The sequence below is a fragment of the Oncorhynchus masou genome, chromosome 33 (genome assembly GCF_036934945.1).
Source record: "Oncorhynchus masou masou isolate Uvic2021 chromosome 33, UVic_Omas_1.1, whole genome shotgun sequence".
NCBI classification, from domain to species: domain Eukaryota; kingdom Metazoa; phylum Chordata; class Actinopteri; order Salmoniformes; family Salmonidae; genus Oncorhynchus; species Oncorhynchus masou.
In genome coordinates this window covers 43,314,990-43,339,188 of record NC_088244.1, presented here as the reverse complement: position 1 = coordinate 43,339,188, position 24,199 = coordinate 43,314,990, and the positions used below count along the sequence as shown (strand labels likewise).

The following is a 24,199-nucleotide window of genomic DNA, read 5'->3' as shown; positions in this document are numbered from 1 at the left end:
GATGACCTATGCAGGATGATTATTTTACATAGAATTGGGCATAATGATTGTGCTCTAGATTACAGATGTTTGAAAAACTCTCAGACTTCCAGAGGGCCCCCCCCATCCTCACGTACTTCGTGCCCCCTTTAAAATAATGGGTGCAAGACGCCTGTGTCACCTGGCCTCACACTCCTGCTGTCAATGGAGCTTTTCTTTGTGTTGCTGGTAAAACAAGACCCCGTGCTTGACCTGCAGAGAGAGAGAGAGAAAGAAAGAGCTTCATCAACATCACGGAATCGGGACCTACAAATCAATCGATTAAACTGGGCACAGAGCCCATTTAATCCACTATTATCTATTGCCACAAAAAACCCATAGTGTACCTGTTCAAATATTTTAGCATGGGAAAGATAGAATCAAACAGTACATATTATGTTTTTGGCGGAGTACGGAAGAGCGGAAAGAGATCTTACAGAGTAGTAAGGGTCTTGCTATCTCGACTGCATTCATACATACACACATATGAACGCTGCATAAGATCAAAAAGATATTGAGAGGGCCATAAGAGAGGATTATAGACCTCACCAGCTTGTAGTCCTAAAACTATGGCGAAAATGAATGGGGAAAGAATAGGTTTTTGGGTAAACAATGAAAATAAGGTCAGAGATTAACACACGCTTATTTTGTTCTATGAAATAATATCTGTCAGTTAACATGACCTTTATGAAGCCTTTATGTGCTTTTTTAAAATTACATAAATGCTTGAAAATGTTACGTTTGCTGATGAAGTTGATCTCATAGAACAAAACGTATAAGATCTCCTAAGCCTACAGACCTTATTTTCTGAGTTCATCCAAAAACCCAGGTGGGCAACTTTCACTGGGGACGGGGGGGGACATGATCCCCCCCACATTCTAAAATTGCTTTATCATTGCACAGTGATACAAAAAGCTCCTCACAGTAGTTGGTTAAGCTGTTTGGCGTTCTGAAAGGCTGGCTTATAAGACCAGCACGGTGCTGCTGTCTGTAGCTGCTGTCTGTGTGTGTGTTGCGCCTTTTGCTCCAAGTTGTAAAAGCAAAGAGAAGAAACTGGCTACTCTTTATTTGATTGATGTAGCCGGCAAGGTAACTGCTGTTTGACTAAAAATGTTAAAAAGTATTTATTCCCAGGGCTGAGTATTGTAACTGACATGTACCGTTAGCTAATGGTTCATCCCCTCTCAACTGATGTTCTGTCTGAAGGGAATGAACTAGCTAGCTAGCTATTACTGTAGCTACTACAGCCAGTTCAGCTCTGTTAGACAGCAGTATCTAAAAGTTTTGTAGGCGTTTTTTCTTTTTTAAATGTACCATTAGCTAACTTTAGCTATTATTTGTGTCTCAATCACACGAGACCTGAATCAAACAATGAAACCAGCAGCCAAACAATTAAAGACTGATTTTCTGACGTTTTTTGACAGCCCAATGTGAATTTTTATTAGAGTCAGTAGAGCTATGTAAGGTTTTTGATCTGTCAGTTTCCCTAGCTATTTCCCTATCTTTTCACAATGACACAGTATAAACAGCTCTACAGGCTACACTGTCATGGTGCACAGTCAGTACACAACACTATGCTCATCATGTGCATGTCCCAGCAGGGTCATACAGCCAGGGAAGACCCGTCTACGGAACTCAGTTGAGATTTGCTGTATATTAGTGAATCAGTGAATGGATACAGAGTTCCACAAAATACCCGATAATGAGTAGCCTAGTGGTTAAGAGTGTTGGACTAGTAACCGGAAGGTTGCAAGTTCAAACCCCCGAGCTGACAAGGTACAAATCTGTCGTTCTGCCCCTGAGCAGGCAGTTAACCCACTGTTCCTAGGCAGTCATTGAAAATAAGAATTTGTTCTTAACTGACTTGCCTAGTTAAATGAAGGTAAAAAAAAAAAAAATGTTTAAACTGAAATATCACATTTACATAAATATTCAGACCCTTTACTCAGTACTTTGTTGAAACACCTTTGGCAGCGATTACAACCTTGAGTCTGCTTGGTTATGATGCTACAAGCTTGGCACAACTGTATTTAGGGAGTTTCTCCCATTCTTCTCTGCAGATCCTCTCAAGATTTGTCGGGTTGGATGGGGAGCATCGCTGCACAGCTATTTTCAGGTTATTCTAGAGATGTTCGATCGGCATCAAGTCCAGGCTCTGGCTGTGCCCAAGCACAAGATGCAACTAAGCACAATTTGGACTCTCATAGCAACGGCTCTGAATATTTATGTAAATAAGGTATTTCTGTTTATTTTTAATACATTTACAAACATTTCTCAAAAAAGGGGTCTGAATACTTTCTGAATGCACTGTAAGTGTAGCTATGACAGCAGTCAAAAAGAGTCCACTATTGTCAGCTCATGCTTACATTGTGTGCATCTTTAATTTAGCCGTTATCCCTTGTTGACATAAATCTCCGTAACTTTCACTTGCTTGACACACTTTGACATACTTTGTTTTGGGTGTAGTGTGTAATAGTTCTCTCTCTATTGTGTCCCTGTTGTCTTGTCATTCTTCAGCACTGTTGTGGAATACAACGGCTGTGCATGTGCCTTATTTTGAGCAGAGGGTGGGATTTCCCGTCTCACTTGTGGATTGTTTTCTTTGCAAGCAACTTGCTCACCAATGACAGTGAAGTGAAGAAATTGTACATGGTGACATTTCTCTCATTGCCAATGTAAGGTTCTACAAGTCTCATTGCCACATTCTATGACACTGCTGCCTGATGTGAATATTTTCCCAGATATTGAAAGCCGTTCAGCATGCACAATTACGCACACTCTCAATGTGTAGCCTACTTCAAGTAGGCCAAGAGTAGACTGATGAGACTGCTTGGATTCTGTTGACTGATATAGGGTACATACCATTTTGAGATTATAATTACACTGAACAAAAATATAAAACGCAACATGCAACAATTTCAAAATCTTACTGAATTGAAATAAATTCATTAGGCCCTAATCTGTGGATTTCACTGGAAATACAGATACGCATCTGTTGGTCAAAGATACTGTACCTTATCAAATAAAAGTAGGGGCGTGGATCAGATAACCAGTCAGTATCTGGTGTGACCACCATTTCCCTCATTCAGTGTGACACATCTCCTTCGCATAGAGTTGATCAGGCTGTTGATTGTGGCCTGAGGAATGTTGTCCCACCCCTCTTCAATAGCTTGTGAGAAGTTGCTGGATATTGGCGGGAACTGGAACACGCTGTCGTAAAGGTCGATCCAGAGCATCCCAAACAGGCTCAATGGGTGACATGTCTGGTGAGCATGCAGGCCATGAAAGAACTAGGACATTTTCAGCTTGCGGGAATTGTAGACTTGCAGCATGGGGCCATGATTTATCATTATTTTGAGGTGATTGGGACGGATGAATGGCACGATACTGGGCCTCAGGATCTCGTCACGGTATCTCTGTGTATTCAAATTGCCAATCGATAAAATGCAATTGTGTTAGTTGTCCGGAGCTTATGTCAACCAATATCATAACCCCACCGCCACCACAGGGCACTCTGTTCACAACGTTGACATCAGCAAACTGCTCGCCCACACGAAGCCATACGTCTGCCATCTGCCCGGTACAGTTGAACGCAGGATTCATCCATGAAGATCACACTCCTCCAGCATGCCAGTGGTCATCGAAGGCGAGCATTTGCTCACTGAAGTTGGTAAAGGCGGAGAACTGCAGTCAAGTCAAGATCCTGGTGAAGACGACGAGCACGCAGATGAGCTTCACTGAGATGGTTTCTGACAGTTTTTGCAGAAATTCTTCAGTTGTGCCAACCCACAGTTTGTCCGGGTGCCTGGTCTCAGATGATCCAACAGGTGTAGAAACTGTATGTGGAGTACTTGGGCTGGCGTGGTTACACGTGGTCTGCGGTTTTGAGGCCGGTTGGACGTTCTGCCAAATTCTCTAAAACGACTTTGGAGGTGGCTTATGCTAGAGAAATGAACATTCAATTCTCTGGCAACAGCGCTGATGTGACAAAACTGCACAATTAGTCTAAGGCCAGTTTTATTGCTTCTTTAATCAGAACATTTTCAGCTGTGCTAACATAATTGCAAAAGGGTTTTCTAATGATCAATTAGCCTTTTAAAATGATAAACTTGGATTAGCTAACACAACGTGCCATTGGAACACAGGAGTGATGGTTGCTGATAATGGGCCTCTGTACGCCTATGTAGATATTCCATAAAAAAATCTGCCGTTTCTAGCTACAATAGTCATTTACAACATTAACAATGTCTATACTGTATTTCTGATCAATTTGATGTTATTTTAAATGGACAAAAAAAAAGTACTTTTCTTTCAAAAACAAGGACATTTCTAAGTGACCCCACACTTTTGAACAGTAGTGTATGAAAAGCATAGAATTAGCTTCCAAACCAAATTCCATTATTTTCTCGAGCTATGCTTATAATTGAGGGATGATTGGTCCCTTGGTCATGCTGGAACCTCCCAAAAAGAGCAAAGGTGGGTATCATGCCCAGCAATATGATTGGAATCATTTAGTCACCTCAAAAAAGAATTTCATTAACTGATCCCTTGCCATTTTCACAGCTTGTCAGGCAAGACGTGTGTCATGTGTGTCATGTGACATAAGTACCCTTACGACACCTCCTCCATTGTTACCAGAGTCTCCCTCGACTCCTATGAAAAGGATACGCCATCAAGAGGTCTCCGATAGTGCTCAGAGTTACTGCCCAGATAACACAGACGGCTTCATCAACAACGACAGGTAATGTATGTTATGTGAAATCTGAAGAGTTCTATACACAGCTTGACAAAATAGGAGGCTAATTCCCCAGCCAAGCAGATACAATTAGTAGACTCATTTTGGTTGTGAAGTGCATTAGCAAAAAGCTTTGTCCTTTCTTCATGGAGGCTTGCAAGATGCTGTGAAGTCCAGACTGACAGGCTTGATACTGATGTCTCTGATTGGAAAGAGACCTGGAACTCTGCATAAAACATTTTCTAGACACAACTTTTACTTGTATTGTCTTCTGCACTAGGATCAGGGAACTCCTGTTGTATGCAGGACACCACACAGGAAGATATGACCACTCTGACATGTTAGCCAAGGTAGCCCCATCACCACCAGACAAAATGCAGATAGGCACAATATCTGTATCGGCTGGAAATGACAATGAACGATGAAACGTGCACATTGTTACATAAGCAGAACACTGCTTCTATGGTATTACGTAAAGTGTTGTTTATTCTATACATGGACCTCACTACATTTGAAAGGTATCAAAACACTTAATTTAGAATATCTACATAAATTCAGCAATTGCATTCTCCTCATATTACTCTGTAGGCTACTCACCTATTCAGAGCTTCCTCCAGCATCTCACCATACATCTATTAGTTATTGAACTCCTGCTGCCGGGGTTCGTTTGTTGTGATTGAGTGGGGGGAACAGCGCATGCAAGTTTCTGACAGATGGGTGTGTCTTAGTGGTGACAAGGACACAGCCAAGACACACCCACATCAAACCACACCACCAAGCCAACTGAAGTTTGGCTTATGTCATGGCCACCACCATTTCTTGAGGAGCAAGCCAAGTTCCCCTTTAAGTGTCCTGAAGTCAGCCGGCACCCATGTTACACATTTAACTTATTTTGCCGATTTCAAGATGTATTTAAGGACATTGAGTTGTAATAAGGTGAGGTTACATTCTTTCCATTCCTTTTGGAAATGATGACTGTTGAGGTTTTGGGCGAGGACACTTTAATGATATGGAAATGACAGAAATGTTGATTTGGGCTGAACTAACACTATTAACTAGTTAACTCTCTAATTTTGACTTGTGATTTAACATTCTGTTCCTGCCCCCACAGCATCTTTGGGCAAGTACATCAGCTTAATAGAAAAACAGAACAGTAATATTAAATGAAACTACGCTTTTGAAAAGTACACACACACTAAAGTAGCCAACATATATACTATATGTAATGAAATAGACAGGTACAACTCTTAATTTCAAGAACTCTACATACATTAATGCCCACTGTCCACATGGGGTTCATTAATATGGTGGACTTTGAGCTATTTCCTTCCAGCAGTGGAAAAACATGTCAGAAGACAGATCCAAGCTAAGTTATATAACCCACTCAATTCAATAGGAAATAATTAAACACGATTCAAATACTGTACGTAATAGGTTACTCAAGGTCCCTCATTTCAAACAAAGCCTTTTTACTTCGACTACAAGATAACATTTTTGTATTTTCTGTAACCTGAGATTGACTGAAAGGCTATGCAAGCCTTTACTTTGGAGAGGAAGTTATGGGGTAAGTCAAGGCATTGCTGAAGGTTGAAGAAAGAGCCACAAAAACAGAACCAAGATATAGAACCCCCCCCCAAAGGGCCCCGATTTTTCATATTGTCCATAAACAACCAATGTGACATTTTGGAGGGAACTGTCGGTGTGTGAATAATTATTTTCACTCATTTAGGTTTTAGCCTCTGCAAGGATTTAAGGGACTGGGTTCTAATGATGGAATTACATTGGCTAGCAGTAGTCGTGCAATGAGAGTGGTCTGGTTTTTCTATGGAGTATAGCGATTAATGTGGGGTTGTTTTGCTTTGGAATCCGAGACTCTGTCGCATTATGAAGCCGTCACATAACGGCTTTCCTGTCACAAGGCTGTCTGTTGCCATTCATTTGCTTTTTCCGCAACTCTTGAGGCTCTATGGCATTATGCTGGCGTACCAATGCAAGAGATTTCACTACTGCGGTTGAAAAGCTTTCAAAAGATGAGGACACTGCGGGACTAAAGGAAGGGAGGGTTCAAACCTGTGGTTTCAGACATGGGGCCTTCAAAATACGCAGTGGTGCCATTCGGAGGAAACTAGCCCTAGACCTACTTCTGTGAATAAGAACATGGAGATGGAGCTGGGGGTTTAAGAAGGAGGGGGGGGGAGAGGCATTGTAAACGCCCCCCCCGCCCCGCCACCTAGGGTTCCTACAGCTGGAGAGCACATTCCAAAGATCTTTACGAAAAAAAGACAGGGAAAAAAGAAAATCAAGGTTATAAAGGACCCCTGGGAGATACCGTCCCCCCCTCCCCCCCGGCTGTTCCTTTTCAATGAATACACAAGGTGATGGGTATGTCTTTGAGAGTGTGCTTCTCTGTCTGTAACTGTCCCTCGGGGGGGGGATCCCTTTCCTTTACGTCTTGTCAAGACAGCGGCAGAAGACGAAAGAGACGGAGAAGCGGGAGAGTGAAAGAGCGAGAACCCATGGAGTGCAGAGGTTTATTGTAAACAGGATATGGAGCTGCCTTTTGAGAGGGGGACGTCACTCAAGGGGCGACCAATGATCCCTGTAAATCGCCTTTACTCAATTCACCTGATGCTACAAATCAAAGATGTAACTTTTCAAGGGTCCACCATCTAGGTAGGATGTAACTTTTCACGGTTCCACCATCTAGGTAGGATGTAACTTTTCACGGTTCCACCATCTAGGTAGGATGTAACTTTTCACGGTTCCACCATCTAGGTAGGATGTAACTTTTCACAGTTCCACCATCTAGGGAGGATGTAACTTTTTACGGTTCCACCATCTAGGGAGGATGTAACTTTTTACAGTTCCACCATCATCTAGGGAGGATGTAACTTTTCACCGTTCCACCATCTAGGTAGGACGTAACTTTTCACAGTTCCACCATCTTGGTAGGATGTAACTTTTCACCGTTCCACCATCTAGGTAGGATGTAACTTTTTACAGTTCCACCACCTAGGGAGGATGTAACTTTTCACCGTTCCACCATCTAGGTAGGATGTAACTTTTCACAGTTACACCAGCACTGGTTTACCTTTTCTACAGAGTCCAGATTTATATCTGAGAGTTGGGGGAACCTTTCTTCAACACTTCTCCTGCCTTTGCCTAATGGTTTACTGTGTGTGTTCTACCCTAGGTATGTCTCAGGCACGCATGCACGTACATACACACGCATGCACGTACCAAAACATGCACACTCCATACAAGAGGCTTTTTTTTTTATTCAGAGGGGGTTAGCTAGGTCCCCTTCCAATACTATACAATCCCCCCTCAATATGTTTAGCTATGAGTTTCTTTTCTTCAGCTCTCTCCCTGCATTACGTCACAGAAGAGCTATTCCAGCAGAGCTGGGGGGATTAGGGAGTGAAGACAGTGAAACCCCAGAGTAAACCGAAGCTCCCCCCCAGCGCACATACTTTTAGTTATTATCCCCCACCGCCAACGGGAACAGAGCCCAGCTTTTCAGACCTATTCAGTAGGTGTATAAAAAGCCACTTTTTCTTCTCCGGGTATTGTTAATGTACAATGTATTCTCCTGGCTGGTGCATAGAGAGTGGTGGGAGCTGTCTCGCTTGTGCCATTGTGTGTTTTCTTATGATTCAACCTTTGTGTGCAGCCTTTGGAGGAGGAGGAGGATGTGTGTATGTGTGCGTGTGTGGTTGTCGTGCCTGCTGGTTTACCTCCTGCTACTGTAAATCACGTCAAAGACTGTGCTTAAAGATGGACCAACTGCAGAAGCAATAGGCCCTTTGAGCTACACAGAAATATGCGGGAAAAGTAAAGTATCAATATTGATGACAGATTAAGTAAATAGACTTGTGGTTCTGGTAGTGGACAAAGCATACAGCACAAACATACACTGAGTGTTCAAAACTTTAAAAAACACTTTCCTAATACTAAGTTGCACCCCCTTTTCCCCTCAGACCAGTCTCAACTCTACAAGGTGTCAAAAGCGTTCCACAGGAATGTTGGCCCATGTTGACTCCAATGCTTCCCACAGTTGTGTCAAGTGACATCAAAAAGAGTGTTCACCTGGATTCACCTAGTCAGTCTATCATGGAAAGAGCAGGTGTTCATAATGTTTTGGTCTGAAATGTTGACACCCTTGAAAAAAATAACTGTATAAAATAAATAATTGAAATAATGAACTGTATTGTACACTCAAAAGCATTGGGAAATTATATTATTTTATACTACTACAATTGCTCAGAGAAAGAGAATTTGTTTAACAAGTGATATAAAATATGGATGAGTCAAAATGATTTGTAATACCTTCCAATGCCTCACTGTGCGAGGCCTTTTTCTAAAATGTTTTATGAGTTAGAGAACATTGGGAGGGATCTTGACCATTCCTCCATACAGAATCGTTCCAGATCCTTGATATCCTTAGTATGCACTTATGGACTGCCCTCTTCCATTAAAACCACGCATTTTCAATGGGTTTCAAATCCAGAGAGCCTGAGATGGGCATAGAACAATTTTGATGCTGTGGCGAATTAATCATTTTTGTGGATTTTGATATGTGATTGTCATTGTTGTCTTGTTTTAGCCTCCTGGCAGAGGCAACCAGGTTTTTGGGTAAAATGTCCTGCTACTGGGTAAAGTTTGTGATGCCGTTGACCTTAAAGTGGAACTGCCTCCTAGAATCAACTTCTTGGTTACAAATGGCCTATGTGCCATCAGTATGAATCAGAAACATTAATTCTAGTGTCAAGATTTACTAGTAACTGTAAATAGGATAATTTTGGTCATAATGTCAGTTGTGTCCAAAACAAGATGTGGAAATGAGTGTCACGACGGGTATGGATGGCTTACATGCCCACTTTTGCCAATTACACTACTGTTCAAAAGTTTGGGGTCACTTAGAAATGACCTTGTTTTTGAAAGAAAAGCTATTTTTTTGTCCATTCAAATAACATCAAATTGATCAGAAATACAGTGTAGACATTGTTAATGTTGTAAATGACTATTGTAGCTGGAAACGGCAGATTTTTGATGGTATATCTACATAGGCGTACAGAGGCCCATTATCAGCAACCATCACTCCTGTGTTCCAATGTCACGTTGTGTTAGCTACTCCAAGTTTATAATTTTAAAAGGCCAAATGATCTTTAGACCTTCCTGCAGTCAGCATGCCAATTGCACGCACCATCAAAACTTGAGACATCTGTGACATTGTGTTGTGTGACAAAACTGCTCATTTTAGTGGCCTTTTATTGTCCCCAGCACAAGGGGCACCTGTGTAATGATCATGACGTTTAATCAGCTTCATTGATATGCCACACCTGTCAGGTGGATACATTATCTTGGCAAAGGAGAAATGCTCACTAACAGGCATGTAAATAAGCTTTTTGTGCATATGGAAAATTTTGAGGATCATTTATTTCAGCTCATGAAACATGGGAACAAAACTTAACCTGTTACGTTTATAGTAAAGACATACTGTAATAAAACATTTGGAGAGTGAGTATGTATGTATGTGTGTATGTGTGTATGTGTGTGTGTGTGTGTGTGTATGTATGTGTGTGTGTGTGTGTGTGTGTGTGTGTGTGTATGTATGTATCATTCATTTTTGCTCATCTTTATCAAGGATGTCAATCATTTCAGACCCCACTTTACATACAGCACAAACATTTACACTTATAACAAAATTACCCTTGAAAGTGACTTTGCTGATATACTCCATAATTTGACACTTAAAAAATACTAATCCAATACATTGCAACATCTCTTAAAAAATGTAAAACTTCTTCAACACCCTTGCTTTAGTTCCAAGAAAACAAGTGAAATCTCAGCTGCCAACAACTCTGAACGGTAATACATGCAGCTGTATTCTATGGAATGGAATTTACAAGGGGAGTAATTACGAGACAGTGCTGCAGACCGCATTGAGAGAGGGAATGTAGTATTTGATGGAGCAGCCGCCCAGCTCTCATTGTGTAGTTCATTAAAACAGTGCAGCAGCTGTACAGTAAAACATGAATACTCCCAGTAGTGGCAGCATGGAGGCCGGGCGGACGGTTAGCCCCCCCCCGTGGTTACACATGATTTATTTAATGTTGATCATGTCGCCAGTGCCCGGGGCTCCATTACCTGAGTTCCAGACTACACTCTGATTGTTAGTTTGCTTTAGTTCTCTTGTTAAAGTCAGAATTTTTTCAATAATATTTTTGGGAAAATGGTTGGTGATGTCACCATATCGTTAAGGGTGACATTTCCCTGTCGCAATGGCACACATGCTGTGAGTGTGTGAGCGTGAACGTTTTAAATATACAGAATGAGCAAAATCTATCCAATGTAACCTAGAGGGGTTGGGTTTAATGCGGAAGACACATTGAGTTGTCCAACTGACTAGGTATCCCCCTTTCCCTTTATGCTGTAACTTTTCCTCTCTGCAAGGAACCATGAGGATCTTGCTCTTTCCCAACAATGCAGTAGTATTAGAAAATATTTATAAACAAGTCAAGTGGAACAAAAACACAAGAAATAGGAATAAGAACAACACAGGAAAGTAAGTGAGCTATATGCAGGGTCAGTGCCAATACCATATTTGCAGGGATACTGGAGTGGTAGGGTAAGGTAAATGGGTATGCATGTGTATAGAGTCAGTATGAGTGAGTGAGTGAGTGAGTGAGTGAGTAGAATGTGCATAGAGTGAGTGTGTGAGTGTGCATAGGGACAGTGCAAAAATAAAATAGAAGGGTCAATGCAGATAGTCCATGTAGCCAATTTACACAAACATGCTATTCAATCATTTCATCCAAACTGCTCTTTGTAGCCAGGCACTAAAGTAAAACTTGGTTCTATTTTTGATGCTTGACGCCCTGCAAGTCCTGCCCCTCCCATCTCCTCATTGGATTATAGGAGCATGTGTGACTCACCACCTGGATTTGGTTTTATGTAGCAAAATTTTAAAAAGTGTTCTTTACATTTCAGAAAAGTAGACTCAGAGCTACAAAATTGTATATCATATACTGCATTTTTGAGGAACAATGGGAAAGTAATTCTGCTTTGAAAGTTGATAAACTTGCGCCACAGAAGGGGCAGATGAAGAGGCAATCTCAATTGGGAGGGAGGAGGGGAGGTCGTCAGTGACCTGGCAGTGTGGTGCCAGGACAACATACTCTCCCTCAATGTCAGTAAGACCAAGGAGCTGATTGTGGGGGGTGTGGACAGCCTAGTACATCACTGGGGCAAAGCTCCCTTCTATCCAGGATATATTTCAGGCGACGTGAAAGGAAGGCCCGGAAAATTGTTAGACTCCAGCCACCCAAGCTATAGACTCTTCAATTTGCTTCCGCACGGCAAGCGGTACCGGCGCATCAAGTCTGACACCAACAGGCTGCTGAACAGTTTCTATCCACTATGCACCGACAGAGATAAACACCTCTCTGGGAAGAGGAAGGGCGGGGGCGTATGCTTCATGATTAACAACTCATGGTGTAATCATAAGAACATACAGGAACTCAAGTCCAAAACCCTCCCCCACCCTCCATTCGGCAAATATAACCACAACGCCATCTTGCTCCTACCGTCTTTATAGGTAAAAACTCAAACAGGATGTATCAGTGGCTAGAACCATTCAATGCTGGTCCGACTAATCGGAAGCCAAGCTTCAAGATTATTTTGATCACACGGACTGGGAAATGTTCCGGGAAGCATCAAGAGAACAACATCGACCTATATGCTGACTCGGTGAATGTGTTAATAAAGAAGTGCATTGGAGATGTTGTACCCACTGTTACTATTAAAACTTACCATAACCAGAAACCGTGGATGGATGGCGGGGTGTACAGGAAATCAGGGACCACAAAAACAAAATCAGCTATGTCCCGGACACTGACGTCACACTTCCAGACAAACTAAACACCTTCTTTGCCCACTTTGATGATAATAAAGTGCCACCATTGCGCACCCCCCCCCCCCCCTCCCTCAGGTCCTGTTGAAAAGCAAATGATAGTGGGACTAAGCGCAAACCAGATGCGATGGCGTATCGCTGTGGTAGCCATGCTGGTTAAGTGTGCCTCGGCGATCGTCCGTTCACCTACTCAACGTCTCACAAATACATCGCGGTTGGAACCAAAAATCTCAAATTTGGACAGATTTCTACCAGTCTAATGTCCATTGCTCGTGTTTCTTAGCCCATGCAAATCTTTTCCTCTTATTATTAGTGTCCTTTAGTAGTGGTTTCTTTGCAGCAATTCGACCACGAAGGCCTGATTCATGCAGTCTCCTCTGAACAGTTGATGTTGAGATGCATCTGTTACTTGAACTCTGTGAAGCATTTATTTGGGCTGCAATTTCTGAGGCTGATAACTCTAATGAACTTATCCTCTGCAGCAGAGGTAACTCTGGGCCTTTCCATTCCTGTGGCGGTCCTCATGAGCGACAGTTTCATCATAGCGCTTGATGGTTTTTGCAATGGCACTTGAAGAAGCGTTTAAAGTTCTTGAAATGTTCCAGATTGACTGCCCTTCATGTCCTAAAGTAATGATGAACTGTCACCTCTCTTTGCTTATTTGAGCTGTTCTTGCCATAATATGAACTTGGTCTTTTACCAAATAGGGCTATCTTCTGTATACCACCCCTACCTTGTCACAAACACATTAAGAAGGAAAGAAATTCCACAAATAGACTTTTAACAAGGCACACCTGTTAATTGAAATGCATTTCAGGTGACTACCTCATGAAGCTGGTTGAGAGAATGCCAAGCATGTGCAAAGCTGTCATCAAGGCAAAGGGTAGCTACTTTGAAGAATTTCAAATATATGTTGAATTGTTTAACGCTGTTTTTGTTACTACATGATTCCATATGGGTTATTTAAACGTTTTGATGTCTTCACTATTATTCTACAATGTCAAAAATGGTAAAAATAAAGAAAAACTGTTGAATGAGTAGGTGTGCCAAAACATTTGACTAGTACTGTATATTATTTAGTATATGTAAAGACAAGATAAAATTAAGAAAAGTCTTAACAGGTGAGAATGTTAGCACTTGTAAATGATGCCCAGTGTGTGCAGACTCAGGCAAGAAACAGCATATGCATTTTTTTGCGATTCTTTTCAAATCATAGTCACATGCACCATGTAGACTAGCCCATAGGTCTTTATGTTTAAGGTTTGTATCACAACTGAAGGGACAGCAGAGCTCATAGCCTACAGAACCTAGTAGTGAAACATGTTCCTATAAGCCCAGTAATTGCACATTTACATGAGAAAACAGAGTTTTAACTGGACACTATTTAAAAGAGGATCCCAGCTTTCCGGTGCTGCTATATTTATTGCTCAAATCTTAATATTAAGCACATTAATCTGCTTTACAACCGGTGTCCCATCAGCTTTCTATAGGCTAGGCCTGTCACACCCTGAATTGTTTCACCTGTCTTTGTGCTGGTCTCCACCCTCCACCAGGTGTCTCCTATCTCCCCTCTTTATCCCCTGTGTATTTATACCTGGTTTTCTGTTTGTCTGTTACCAGTTTGTCTTATCCCGTCAAGTCCTACCAGCATGTTCCCATGTTTCTTATGCGCTAGTTTTTCTTCATCTTCACAGTTCTGACCTGCCTGTCCTGATCCTGCCTGCCGTCCTGTACCTGCCTGACTCTAATTTGGATTACGACCCTGCCTTGACTTACCTTTTGCCTGTCCCTTGAACTATAATAAACTCAGATTCGTACTATATGCCTCGTGTTTGCATCTGGGTCTTAGCCTGAGCCTTGATAAGGCCTAATATATTTATTTCTTAACTTTCCTAATATTAAGCACATTGCTTCGCTTTAGAACTGGCGTAGCCTACTTGGCTGGCATATTTTTTTTAAACGTAAACGTGGGAAGAGATTCCTCCATTAGCTTTTCGAGTGCAGGCTACTGATGACATGATTTTTTTGTGGATGAAAATACTTCCACATATATTAGTATGGTAAAGACCAGATTAAATTGAGAATAGTCTGCTGGTTGAGAATATTATCAAATGCTTGTCAAATTGTGTATGAGATGCAAATTTTTCAAATCATCATACATTTTTATCACATTTTTTTGAACCTTTATTTAACTAGGCAAGTCAGTTAAGAACACATTTTAATTTACAATGACGGCCTAGGAACACCGGGTTAACTGCATTGTTCAGGGGCAGAACGACTTTTAGCTTGGGATTCGAGCTAGCAACCTTTCGGTTACTGGCTCAACGCTCTAACCACTAGGCTACCTGCCACCCCAAAAGAGTTGCATCATGCAGCCTTAGAATGTATTAGAACTCAAAACATATTGCCTAAGGTTTGTATCACGACTAAAGTTACATAAATAACTATACTGAGCATATAGGAGGACCTGTTTCAAATGAGCACTTTGTTAACTTCTTGGTGACAGGGGGCAGTATTTTCACGTCCGGATGAAATGCATGCCCAAATTCAACTGCCTGCTACTCATCCCCAGAAGATAAGATATGCATATTATTAGTGGATTTGGATAGAAAACACTCTGAAGTTTCAAAAACTGTTTGAATCATGTCTGTGAGTATAATAGAAGTTTTCATTGGGAATCCAGATTTCTAAGGGACCTTCTTGCAGTTCCTACCGCTTCCACTGGATGTCACCAGTCTTTAGAAATTGGTTGAGGTTTTTCCTTTGTGTAATGAAGAAGTAGCCCTGTTCAAACCGAGGGTCACTTCAAGTGTACTGTTAGATAGAGGTGCGTGACCAGAAAGGTAGCGTCAGTTTGTTTTCTTCCTGTATTGAACACAGATCATCCCGTCTTCAATTTGATCGATTATTTACTTTAAAAAATACCTAAAGTTGTATTAAAAAAGTAGTTTGAAATATTTTGGAAAAGTTTACAGGTAACTTTTGAGATATTTTGTAGCAAGTTGGAACCGGTGTTTTTCTGGATCAAACACGAGAAATAAATTAACATTTTGGATAAATATCGATGGAATTAATCAAACAAAAAGGACCATTTGTGATGTTTATGGGAGTGCCAACAAAAGAAGCTCGTCAAAGGTAAGGCATGATTTATATTTTCATTTCTGCGTTGTGTCCCGCCTGCAGGGTTGAAATATGTTTTCTCTCTTTGTTTATGAAGGTGCTACTCTCAGATAATTGCATCATTTACTTTCGCCGAAAAGCCTTTTTGAAATCTGACATGTTGGCTGGATTCACAACACAAGTAGCTTTAATTTGGTGTCTTACATGTGTGATTTCATGAAAGTTTGATTTTTATAGTAATTTATTTCAATTTGGCGCTCTGCATTTTCACTGGCCTTTGGCCAGGTGGGACGCTAGCGTCCCACATATCCCAGAAGTTAAACGCTCAACACAGAAGAGTTGCATGTGCACACTCCCTTGCGCTTCTTGACACACTGCTCGTTTAACCCGGAAGCCAGCCGCACCAATGTGTCAGAGAAAACACCGTACAACTGGCGACCATGTCAGCATGCATGCACCAGACCCTCCACAGGAGTCACTAGAGCGCGATAGGACAAGGACATCCCCTAACCCGGACGATGCTGGGCCAAAGGGTGCGTAGCCTCATGGGTCTACGGGTCGCTGCTGGCTGTGACACAGCCCGGGATCAAACCTGGATCTGTAGTGACACCTCAATCACTGCAGTGCCTTAGACCACTGCGCGCCTCGGGAGGCCCTTACATTTTGGCTTTTGATTGGGACAGCGGCAAACCTTCACTGTGGGGACAATGTTGGCTATGCATTTCCTAATGAAGCCAATGAAGGAAGTGCTTAGCCCGATGCTATCGGCGGAGTCCCAGAACATATTCCAATTACCACCGTGTCTTTGCGAGAGGAAAACGTCCGTTTGTCAGAAATGGATCATTGTATGTTTCTTTAAAAGAAGAATATCATGCGTATTTGTTCCTTAGATAATGTATGTAATATTTTGAGAAACACATTAGGAACCAAAATCATCTGACATGAATTGAGTCAGAACTTAACTTGCATACAAACAACAACAAATCTATGAGCATTAAAGCATTGGTTCAGTACTTTTTCCCAAACTGCTGAGAAGTCTTTTAATTTGGCTGCATGATTTATGCTGAATAGAGTAAAAAACTTTGAACATCATTCTCTCTGGGTCTGTTGGTTAATGGAACAAACAGATTCATACACGTCTGGACCTACTGTAGAGAAACTCAATGTTTCCCTTGTGGAGGGAGTTAAGAATGGTGCATAGAAATGCCAGGTGTCCACAGAAAACGTGGCTAATATGACAGGATTCTAAGCTCTGCCCTTCAATACATTGTAGGAAAGTATGCCGTAAAAAAAGGCCATTGGGGTTGTTTGAGTTAGTTGAATAATTGAGAACATTTATTTGGCATAGAGACATGTTTAGCTCTTTCAGTGATTCCACTCTCTCATTCCAAAGTTCTATAACTTCATCCCCTATAATAGTGACCTGGCGCCGTTTTGGCACCGGTGTCAATCCAAAATGTTGGTCGGTATGAAGTCACTCCTTTTGTAACAGTGTTCTTTCAGTGCTGTCCTTTCTTCTGGGGAGAGAGGGACAAGGTTGTCCAAATTAATTGGATCAATGATTAAGAGGGAGCCATCTCACTTGACTAGGCTTAGACAATAGGCGCAAAAATACTCTACATAGGAGCCAGTGGTAAATTTACACTTGAATTACATAAGGAAGAATAGGCAAGATAAAGCAGTGAATGCCTATCTGTGTGGGGTCTACATGGAGGTCCTTTGCCTTTGCTCACACATTGTTGTTGACATGAGGGACTTGAACCTCTTGGGATATTCATTTGGGGAAGAGATGAATGTAGGACAGTCTCAGTAAATGTGTTTTTCCCCTCATACAAATACTCAACAGGCTATCTTTCCCAGTACTTCTACCGCTCAACCTGGTCAAGTCTCGCTACAAATGGCATAAAAAAGGCATTTGTTTGAAATGCATTGGTTTCTGTTATTTAAAACATGGTATTTAAATTCAGTGATTTGTCCCGAATGAACATGGTCCGACATCAGGCCTACAGATGTACTATCAGATAAACATCTAGCACTAAATGGGAACGCAATCTCTGCAAACCAAATGTAACTGTATGCTTGAGATCTAAGGTTGTCGATATTTGCAGTAATGTCAATGGATAAAGTGCATGGAAGTTTTGTGTTTCTCAATGAAGAATGTTGTCTTCAAAGTTTGCAACCTGGCAACTCGTTGGCCCATAGCCACTAAATCACTCCCAGCTTCTGCGTCCTCTTGCTGTTGAGAGAATGCACTTTCAGTCAACCTACCTAGAAAAATAAAAGGTATACAAAAGAGGGCACTCACTGCCGGGTTTCTAAATGGACTTCATAACAACATGATGAATGAAGAAATTTCACACCGCATTCCTTTGGGGGAAACCAGAAGTGATTTTTCCTCTCTCAAAAAAACCACTCGTAATTGTACTTGAGTTGACGAGCTTAGATAAAGATAATTTAGCAAAATGGGGAAAAAAATGTAAAAGAAAATATCTGGTTTCAAATCACATGTTCATAAATCGGTGGGAATGTGTATTTCATTGATACTAGTCACTATTTGATCGAGCTAGCTAATTGGGTGCATTCCACTAGGGAAGAATATATGATTAGACCAAAACAAACCAGTAAGGGGTATCTTTCACAATTCTTCTAAAATATAAATTTATCATTCTAAATTCTCAACCCCGTTGGGAAATGTCAAACCAAGCATCTGTTGGTATGGCAACAGCACCGCCCTCAACCGCATGGCACTACAGAGGGTTGTGCGGACAGCCCAGTACATCACTGGGGCAGAGCACCCTGCAATCCAAGACCTCTATATCAGGTAGTGTGAAAAGAAGGCCCAGAAAATCGTCAAAGACCCCAACCACCCAAGCCAAAGACTATTTTCTCTGCTGCCGGTACCGGTGAATCAAGTCCGACACCAACAGGCTCTTGAACGTCTTCTACCGCCTATCAATACAACTAATAAATAGCTAAACAGACTGAGTTTACGTTTAATCTCTGCACACTCACAGGGCCCTATACACTCACACACACTGTCACACCAACACACAAACACTCACTCCATCATTTGCTCACTCACACATAATATGCACATACATTTATACAGACTCTACACACCCACTCACATGAAAACTGTTGCTACTCTGTTTATCTTATAGCCTGTCCCCTTACATATCTACCTCTAACCCTACAGTATGCCTGCACATGTAAATATGGAATTGGATCTGACTTTTTAAATATTTTCTGTATACAGTATGCATACCTAATTACTTTGTGTATTCAATATTCTTATTTCTTGTGTGTTTTTCTTTCTTTCTAGTAACACATTGTTATGGATTACTCCATTGTTGGGTTTTGACTTTGCAGGAAAGGCATTTCACTGTAATTGCGCATGTGACATTAAAACTTAAAAGGCACCCCTATTTCAACGCAATTCATGCCCTAGAGCAGAAATACTCGTTTATGTTCCACCTCCGATAATGGTGATTTCCACTTGGAGTCCAGAAACATAAACAAACAGGGAACTGACAGCTGTGAGTGAAGTTTTCTAGCTTCCTAACCTTATCTAGCTAGCTAACGTTATCGGTTGTTGATGTGTTTTTTTTTTTTTTTATAACTACACCGTATTTAAAAGATTAGCCAGCTGGCTAGGCTATGCTGCTTCTGGAGCTGGATTTGTCATAAGCATTTAGTGAAGACTTCACCACAAATGGAAACCAGTATCTTTGTCGTCGTCATTTATTTTTACCTTTGGTATCTTGAATAACAGACATACGTTTCTCTACATTGCAATGGACACGGTGCAACCTTTGGTAGGTAGGCTGCTGGCAGGCTTCAGCAAAGCCAAGTCAGTCCTTGCTCATGGTTCTCAAAAGGAAGTGAAATGATAAGACTACAATGACTTTGCACGTTGCAAATAACATGTAACAACGCCATGAGCGCATTGGACATGAAACATCAATACAAATGTTCTTCTGCGTGTGCCTGTTAATTATAAAGATAGACACTGTGGTTTCGAGCTGCACCAATCAAAGTAGTGAAATGTGTAATGAAGCAGGAATTTAGTGGTCAAAACCAGTCATCTTGGAGCAACGGGGGGAGCAGGGTTGCAAAATGCAAACATATTCCTCGATTATACCGTTTGTAAAATGGTCAGATATATATATATACATATATATGTTTTTAATACAGACTAGCTCAAACATAAGTGAAAATTGACAAAAATGGAGAGGTGCAAAAACATAAATTTGCACCCCATATTTGTATCTGTTCCATAGCTCAGGAGACCAAGTAGACACAAGAATGTTCGGCTAAACTCAGTAGCGAAGAAGAATAACTTTGCAGCTGTTTCTGATTAATAAACAATGCCATGCTGGTGGGTGTTAACATTCAAATAAACCCCAGCTCTCAAAAGAAACTGAAAAGTATTAGCCCTTCGGATTTCCCACTTCACGCCCAAATATATCATCATTTGACGAAAATGATGACTTGTTAACTTCAATCGTTGTGCAACATCATGGGTAAGCTCTAGGCATTGTGTTTCAGCTGAAAACAATAGAATTTTGCTCTTCCAAAAAAACAATAAAAAAAAACAACATGTTTTTATTGTCAGTCAAAAAGGAGCCCAATGGCTTGCACAGCTCTCAAAGTATGTGCAGATGGTGGAACACAGGAAGGAGGGACAACAAAGAGAAGTGGGCAGGATGAAGGGATGGGGAGTTGGAGAAATGAAAATGTATTGTGTATTAGTGTCAAATCTGCGGGAGAGAGCTCACAAAGGCCTCCTCAACCTCCATTGGCAGGCTAATTGAGTTAATGATGCATGTTCCCTATCCAGTAGCCCCAGCCATCTGTCCCTACAGTACATAATTCCATTAAGTAGCTGCAGGTGAGTGTGCTGCAATTACCTTAAATCCACCATTTTGAAATGCTAGCGCTACAGAGTGGATGAAAAAACAAGCTGGTCATGGTATACAACTAATTGTTCCATTACACTAAATGCTGAGTGCACAAAGGATAATCAGACGGCTCTGTTGGTTCTTTGCCGCCAAATAACATGCTACATAAATACTGTTTGTCTGTTTCGGGTGCTGATGTGTCTAAACCGTCAAACAATGTCAAAACACCTGCATGCGTAGAGATGTGGGTCATTCCATGAAATTAGTCCCTTTGATATTAGTAGAGAATTCAATAAATCGTATTTTTAAGATGAATATGCATTTTGACATGTCCATCCATCAATCCACTTCATTCACAAATTTCTCCATCATTGAAAAGCCCTAGTTTTTCTGTTGCTTTGACAGTCATTTCTGAAGATTATTATTTATTTCATATTAATTAGTGCGGCAGGGTAGCCTAGTGGTTAGAGCGTTGGACTAGTAACCGGAAGGTTGAGAGTTCAAACCACCGCGCTGACAAGGTACAAATCTGTCGTTCTGCCCCTGAACCGACAGGTAACCCACTGTTCCTAGGATGTCATTGAAAATAAGAATTTGTTCTTAACTGACTTGCCTAGTTAAATAAAGGTAAAATTTAAAAAGTGATTCATTTACATCTGTCCCTCATTTTAAGGTCAACCCTGTTCCGTGAACTGAACTCTCGTTTTAATATGGTAAAACTATTCCTTTCAAAAGAAACATTTACCATATAGTCAAACCATAGAGTAAAAGCAGGTAAGCTGTTTCTATTCTTTTTAGCAATTTTCTGGTGTTTTGTGGAGGAAAACTAAGCAGGTTGAGCATAACACATCAACTCTGTTACCCATAGACAGAAAGGCTAGAAATAGTTTACTAATTACATTTTTTGGGGTGAAGCTTGCATTCCCCGTCACAAGGCATATTTAAGAAGAAATCATCGACCCCGTCACGGTCAACCCTGCTACTTTTTTTTGCCATTTAATATGCAATTACTGTAGTCATTTTGTTATTTAACCCCTTGAGATTGGAAAACGTGTTTTTAAGTTAAGAATGTGGTCATTATGACAATGTTAAAATATCACAAAATCAAAAAAAATTGGGACCAAGTCGCACTTCTCAAAAGGCCCAGAATTGGTGGCCAGCCCAGTTGCCTTCACTGAAAAGCTTCCATGTGGCGAGATATTGGGAAAACTCTGTCACCGTCAGTGCAAATTGCACAGTCGGTGTTTTCTCCAGATATCCACGTGTGATATTTTATTGTCCCAATGCAAATTCATTGTGTGTGTGTGTGTGTGTGTGTGTGGTATATACCTGCGCTCTGAGTTCTTGTCCTGGGAGGGGACCGGTCTATCAGTTGGTGCTCTGTTGGACGGCTTCTTGATGTTTCTCTGTGAACAAAAATATCATAGAAATGAATCATCTTGATCATTAACACTTTACATAAGTATAGAGACAACTACACTTGGTCACATAAAGAACTGCAATAACAGTGCAAGCTGTGGTTAATGATTATCTACCCCCCAAAATGAACACCTCAGATTATTCAAAAATAATTATGCAACGGATCATTTACAACTAATTCCTAATATGTGGCTGTCTGACTTTGATTGAAAGTTAGACAATACTTTGTGAGAAAGGTCATAGTAAAACCATTCACCTTCAACTCATCCATCAGCTGATAAGGGATGAAGTCATGAGGGGGAGGGGCCAACAGTAGATTTTTGAACTTAGCTTGGCCTTCTTCCACCCTCTGATTGGCTGGAGGAGGAGTGGAGTCCTCCTCTTGTCCAGCAAAGAGTCCTGTGATTGGGGGATGTATATATTGTTTTGTACAAAAGCAGACGGAAACCGTAAGACACAAATAGCATAAACCAATTGAATACGCTATATGACATCAATTTTATAATCCTTCTGTTGTTTTTCTAGTATATTATAATTCATTGTAGCTGAACAGTTCAAGTGAAACGCTACAGCACAAGTCTGCCTTATACTTTGTCTCAGTCAGGCTGTTATTTATTTTCCTTTCGCTTTTTGGTATTGCGTCTCCCTGGAAACCACAGGCACGGTGACTCCGTATGGCATCATTTAAGGAAGCGTTAAGTGGATGAGAGCCCTTTTCTGGCAGTGCTCAGGCAGCGCTTTCTCTGGTCGAGAGGCTCATTTACTTAATGCACCCAACGCCGAAATAGCGATGACTTCAGCTAGCTAGCACACTGAGAGTGGTGGAGTGGAACCATTGGTACTGTACAATAAGGCACAAAAGCACAAAGGGGAGGGGGGGGGGATAGCTCATTAGTGCAATTTGCCGTTGTTTTTAAGAAAAGAAAACAACTCAAGAGGATACCATTTCGCAGAGAAAAATAGGATTTACCTTGATGGGGTTGATGCTAAAATAGGGGCTGCATCTCTAGATATAGAAGACCACAAGTATCTTCAGCAAATAACATCAAGTGAGCCAACATTAATGTTGTTACATGATGCTAGCCCACATGTACGACAACTGATGATATCCTAATATGGATGCAAAACACATCCCATGAGTTTACTAGTGATTGGATTTATATAGAGCTTTTCTACCAACTGAGATACTCAAAGCACTTTACATAGTAGGGGGAAAATGCACCTCATCCACCACCTGGATGATGCACAGCGACCGTTTTCTTGTGCCAGAACACTCACCACACATTAGCTAGAGGTGAGGAGTGATATACACCAATTAAGGAATGAGGGGGATGATTAGGTGGGCATGATTGAATGGGGCCAGGTTGGGAATTTAGTCATGACACCAGAGTTAATCATCCCTACTCTTACGATAAGTGCCATGGGATTTTTAATGACCACAGAATAAGGACAGATGTTTAATGTCCAATCCGAAAGACAGCACCATACACAGCGCAATATCCACTTCACTGCCCTGGGATCTCCTTAGACCAGAGGAAAGAGTGCCCCCTACTGTCCCTCCAACACCACTTCCAGCAGCATCTGGTCTCCCATCCAGGGACTGACCTGGACCAACCCTACTTAGCTTCAGAGGCAAGCCATCCGTGGGATGCAGGGTGGTAGGCTGCTGGCTAGGATCGTTTGACCTCCCGGCACTGCGCAGCCAGCGGCTAATTAGCATACTCTACTGCACCCCAGGAGAGTGAACACTGAGGGGAAGGGCAGACCGAGAAAGGGAGTGTGAGTGTGGGGAAAGAGAGAGACGAGAGGATAATGGAGAGGAGATGGGTAGAGAGGACACTGAGGGAAGAGGGGCGGGAGTGTGGGGAAAGGGAGGGAGATAGGATAATGGAAGGGAGAGATAAAGGGGTTGAGAAGGAGAGGGGTAGAGAGGACACTGAGGGAAGAGGGGCGGGAGTGTGGAGAAAGGGATGGAGAGAGGATAATGGAAGGGAGAGAGAAAGGGGTTGAGGAGGAGAGGGGTAGAGAGGACACTGAGGGAAGAGGGGCGGGAGTGTGGGGAAAGGGAGGGAGAAAGGATAATGGAAGGGA

At 41.6% G+C, this 24,199-nt stretch overlaps 1 protein-coding gene across 1 annotated transcript in view; it reads right to left on the bottom strand.

Annotated features, from left to right (window-relative positions):
- LOC135527388 (MORN repeat-containing protein 1-like) overlaps positions 1 to 24,199 on the bottom strand; it is a 78,593-nt gene that overhangs the window by 5,537 nt on the left and 48,857 nt on the right. The window contains exons 11-13 of the mRNA XM_064955902.1: positions 22,365 to 22,507; positions 22,019 to 22,095; positions 161 to 231 (exon numbers count right to left, since the gene is read on the bottom strand). Coding sequence (XP_064811974.1) covers positions 161 to 231; positions 22,019 to 22,095; positions 22,365 to 22,507 — 291 coding nt within the window. The remainder of the gene's footprint in view (positions 1 to 160; positions 232 to 22,018; positions 22,096 to 22,364; positions 22,508 to 24,199) is intronic.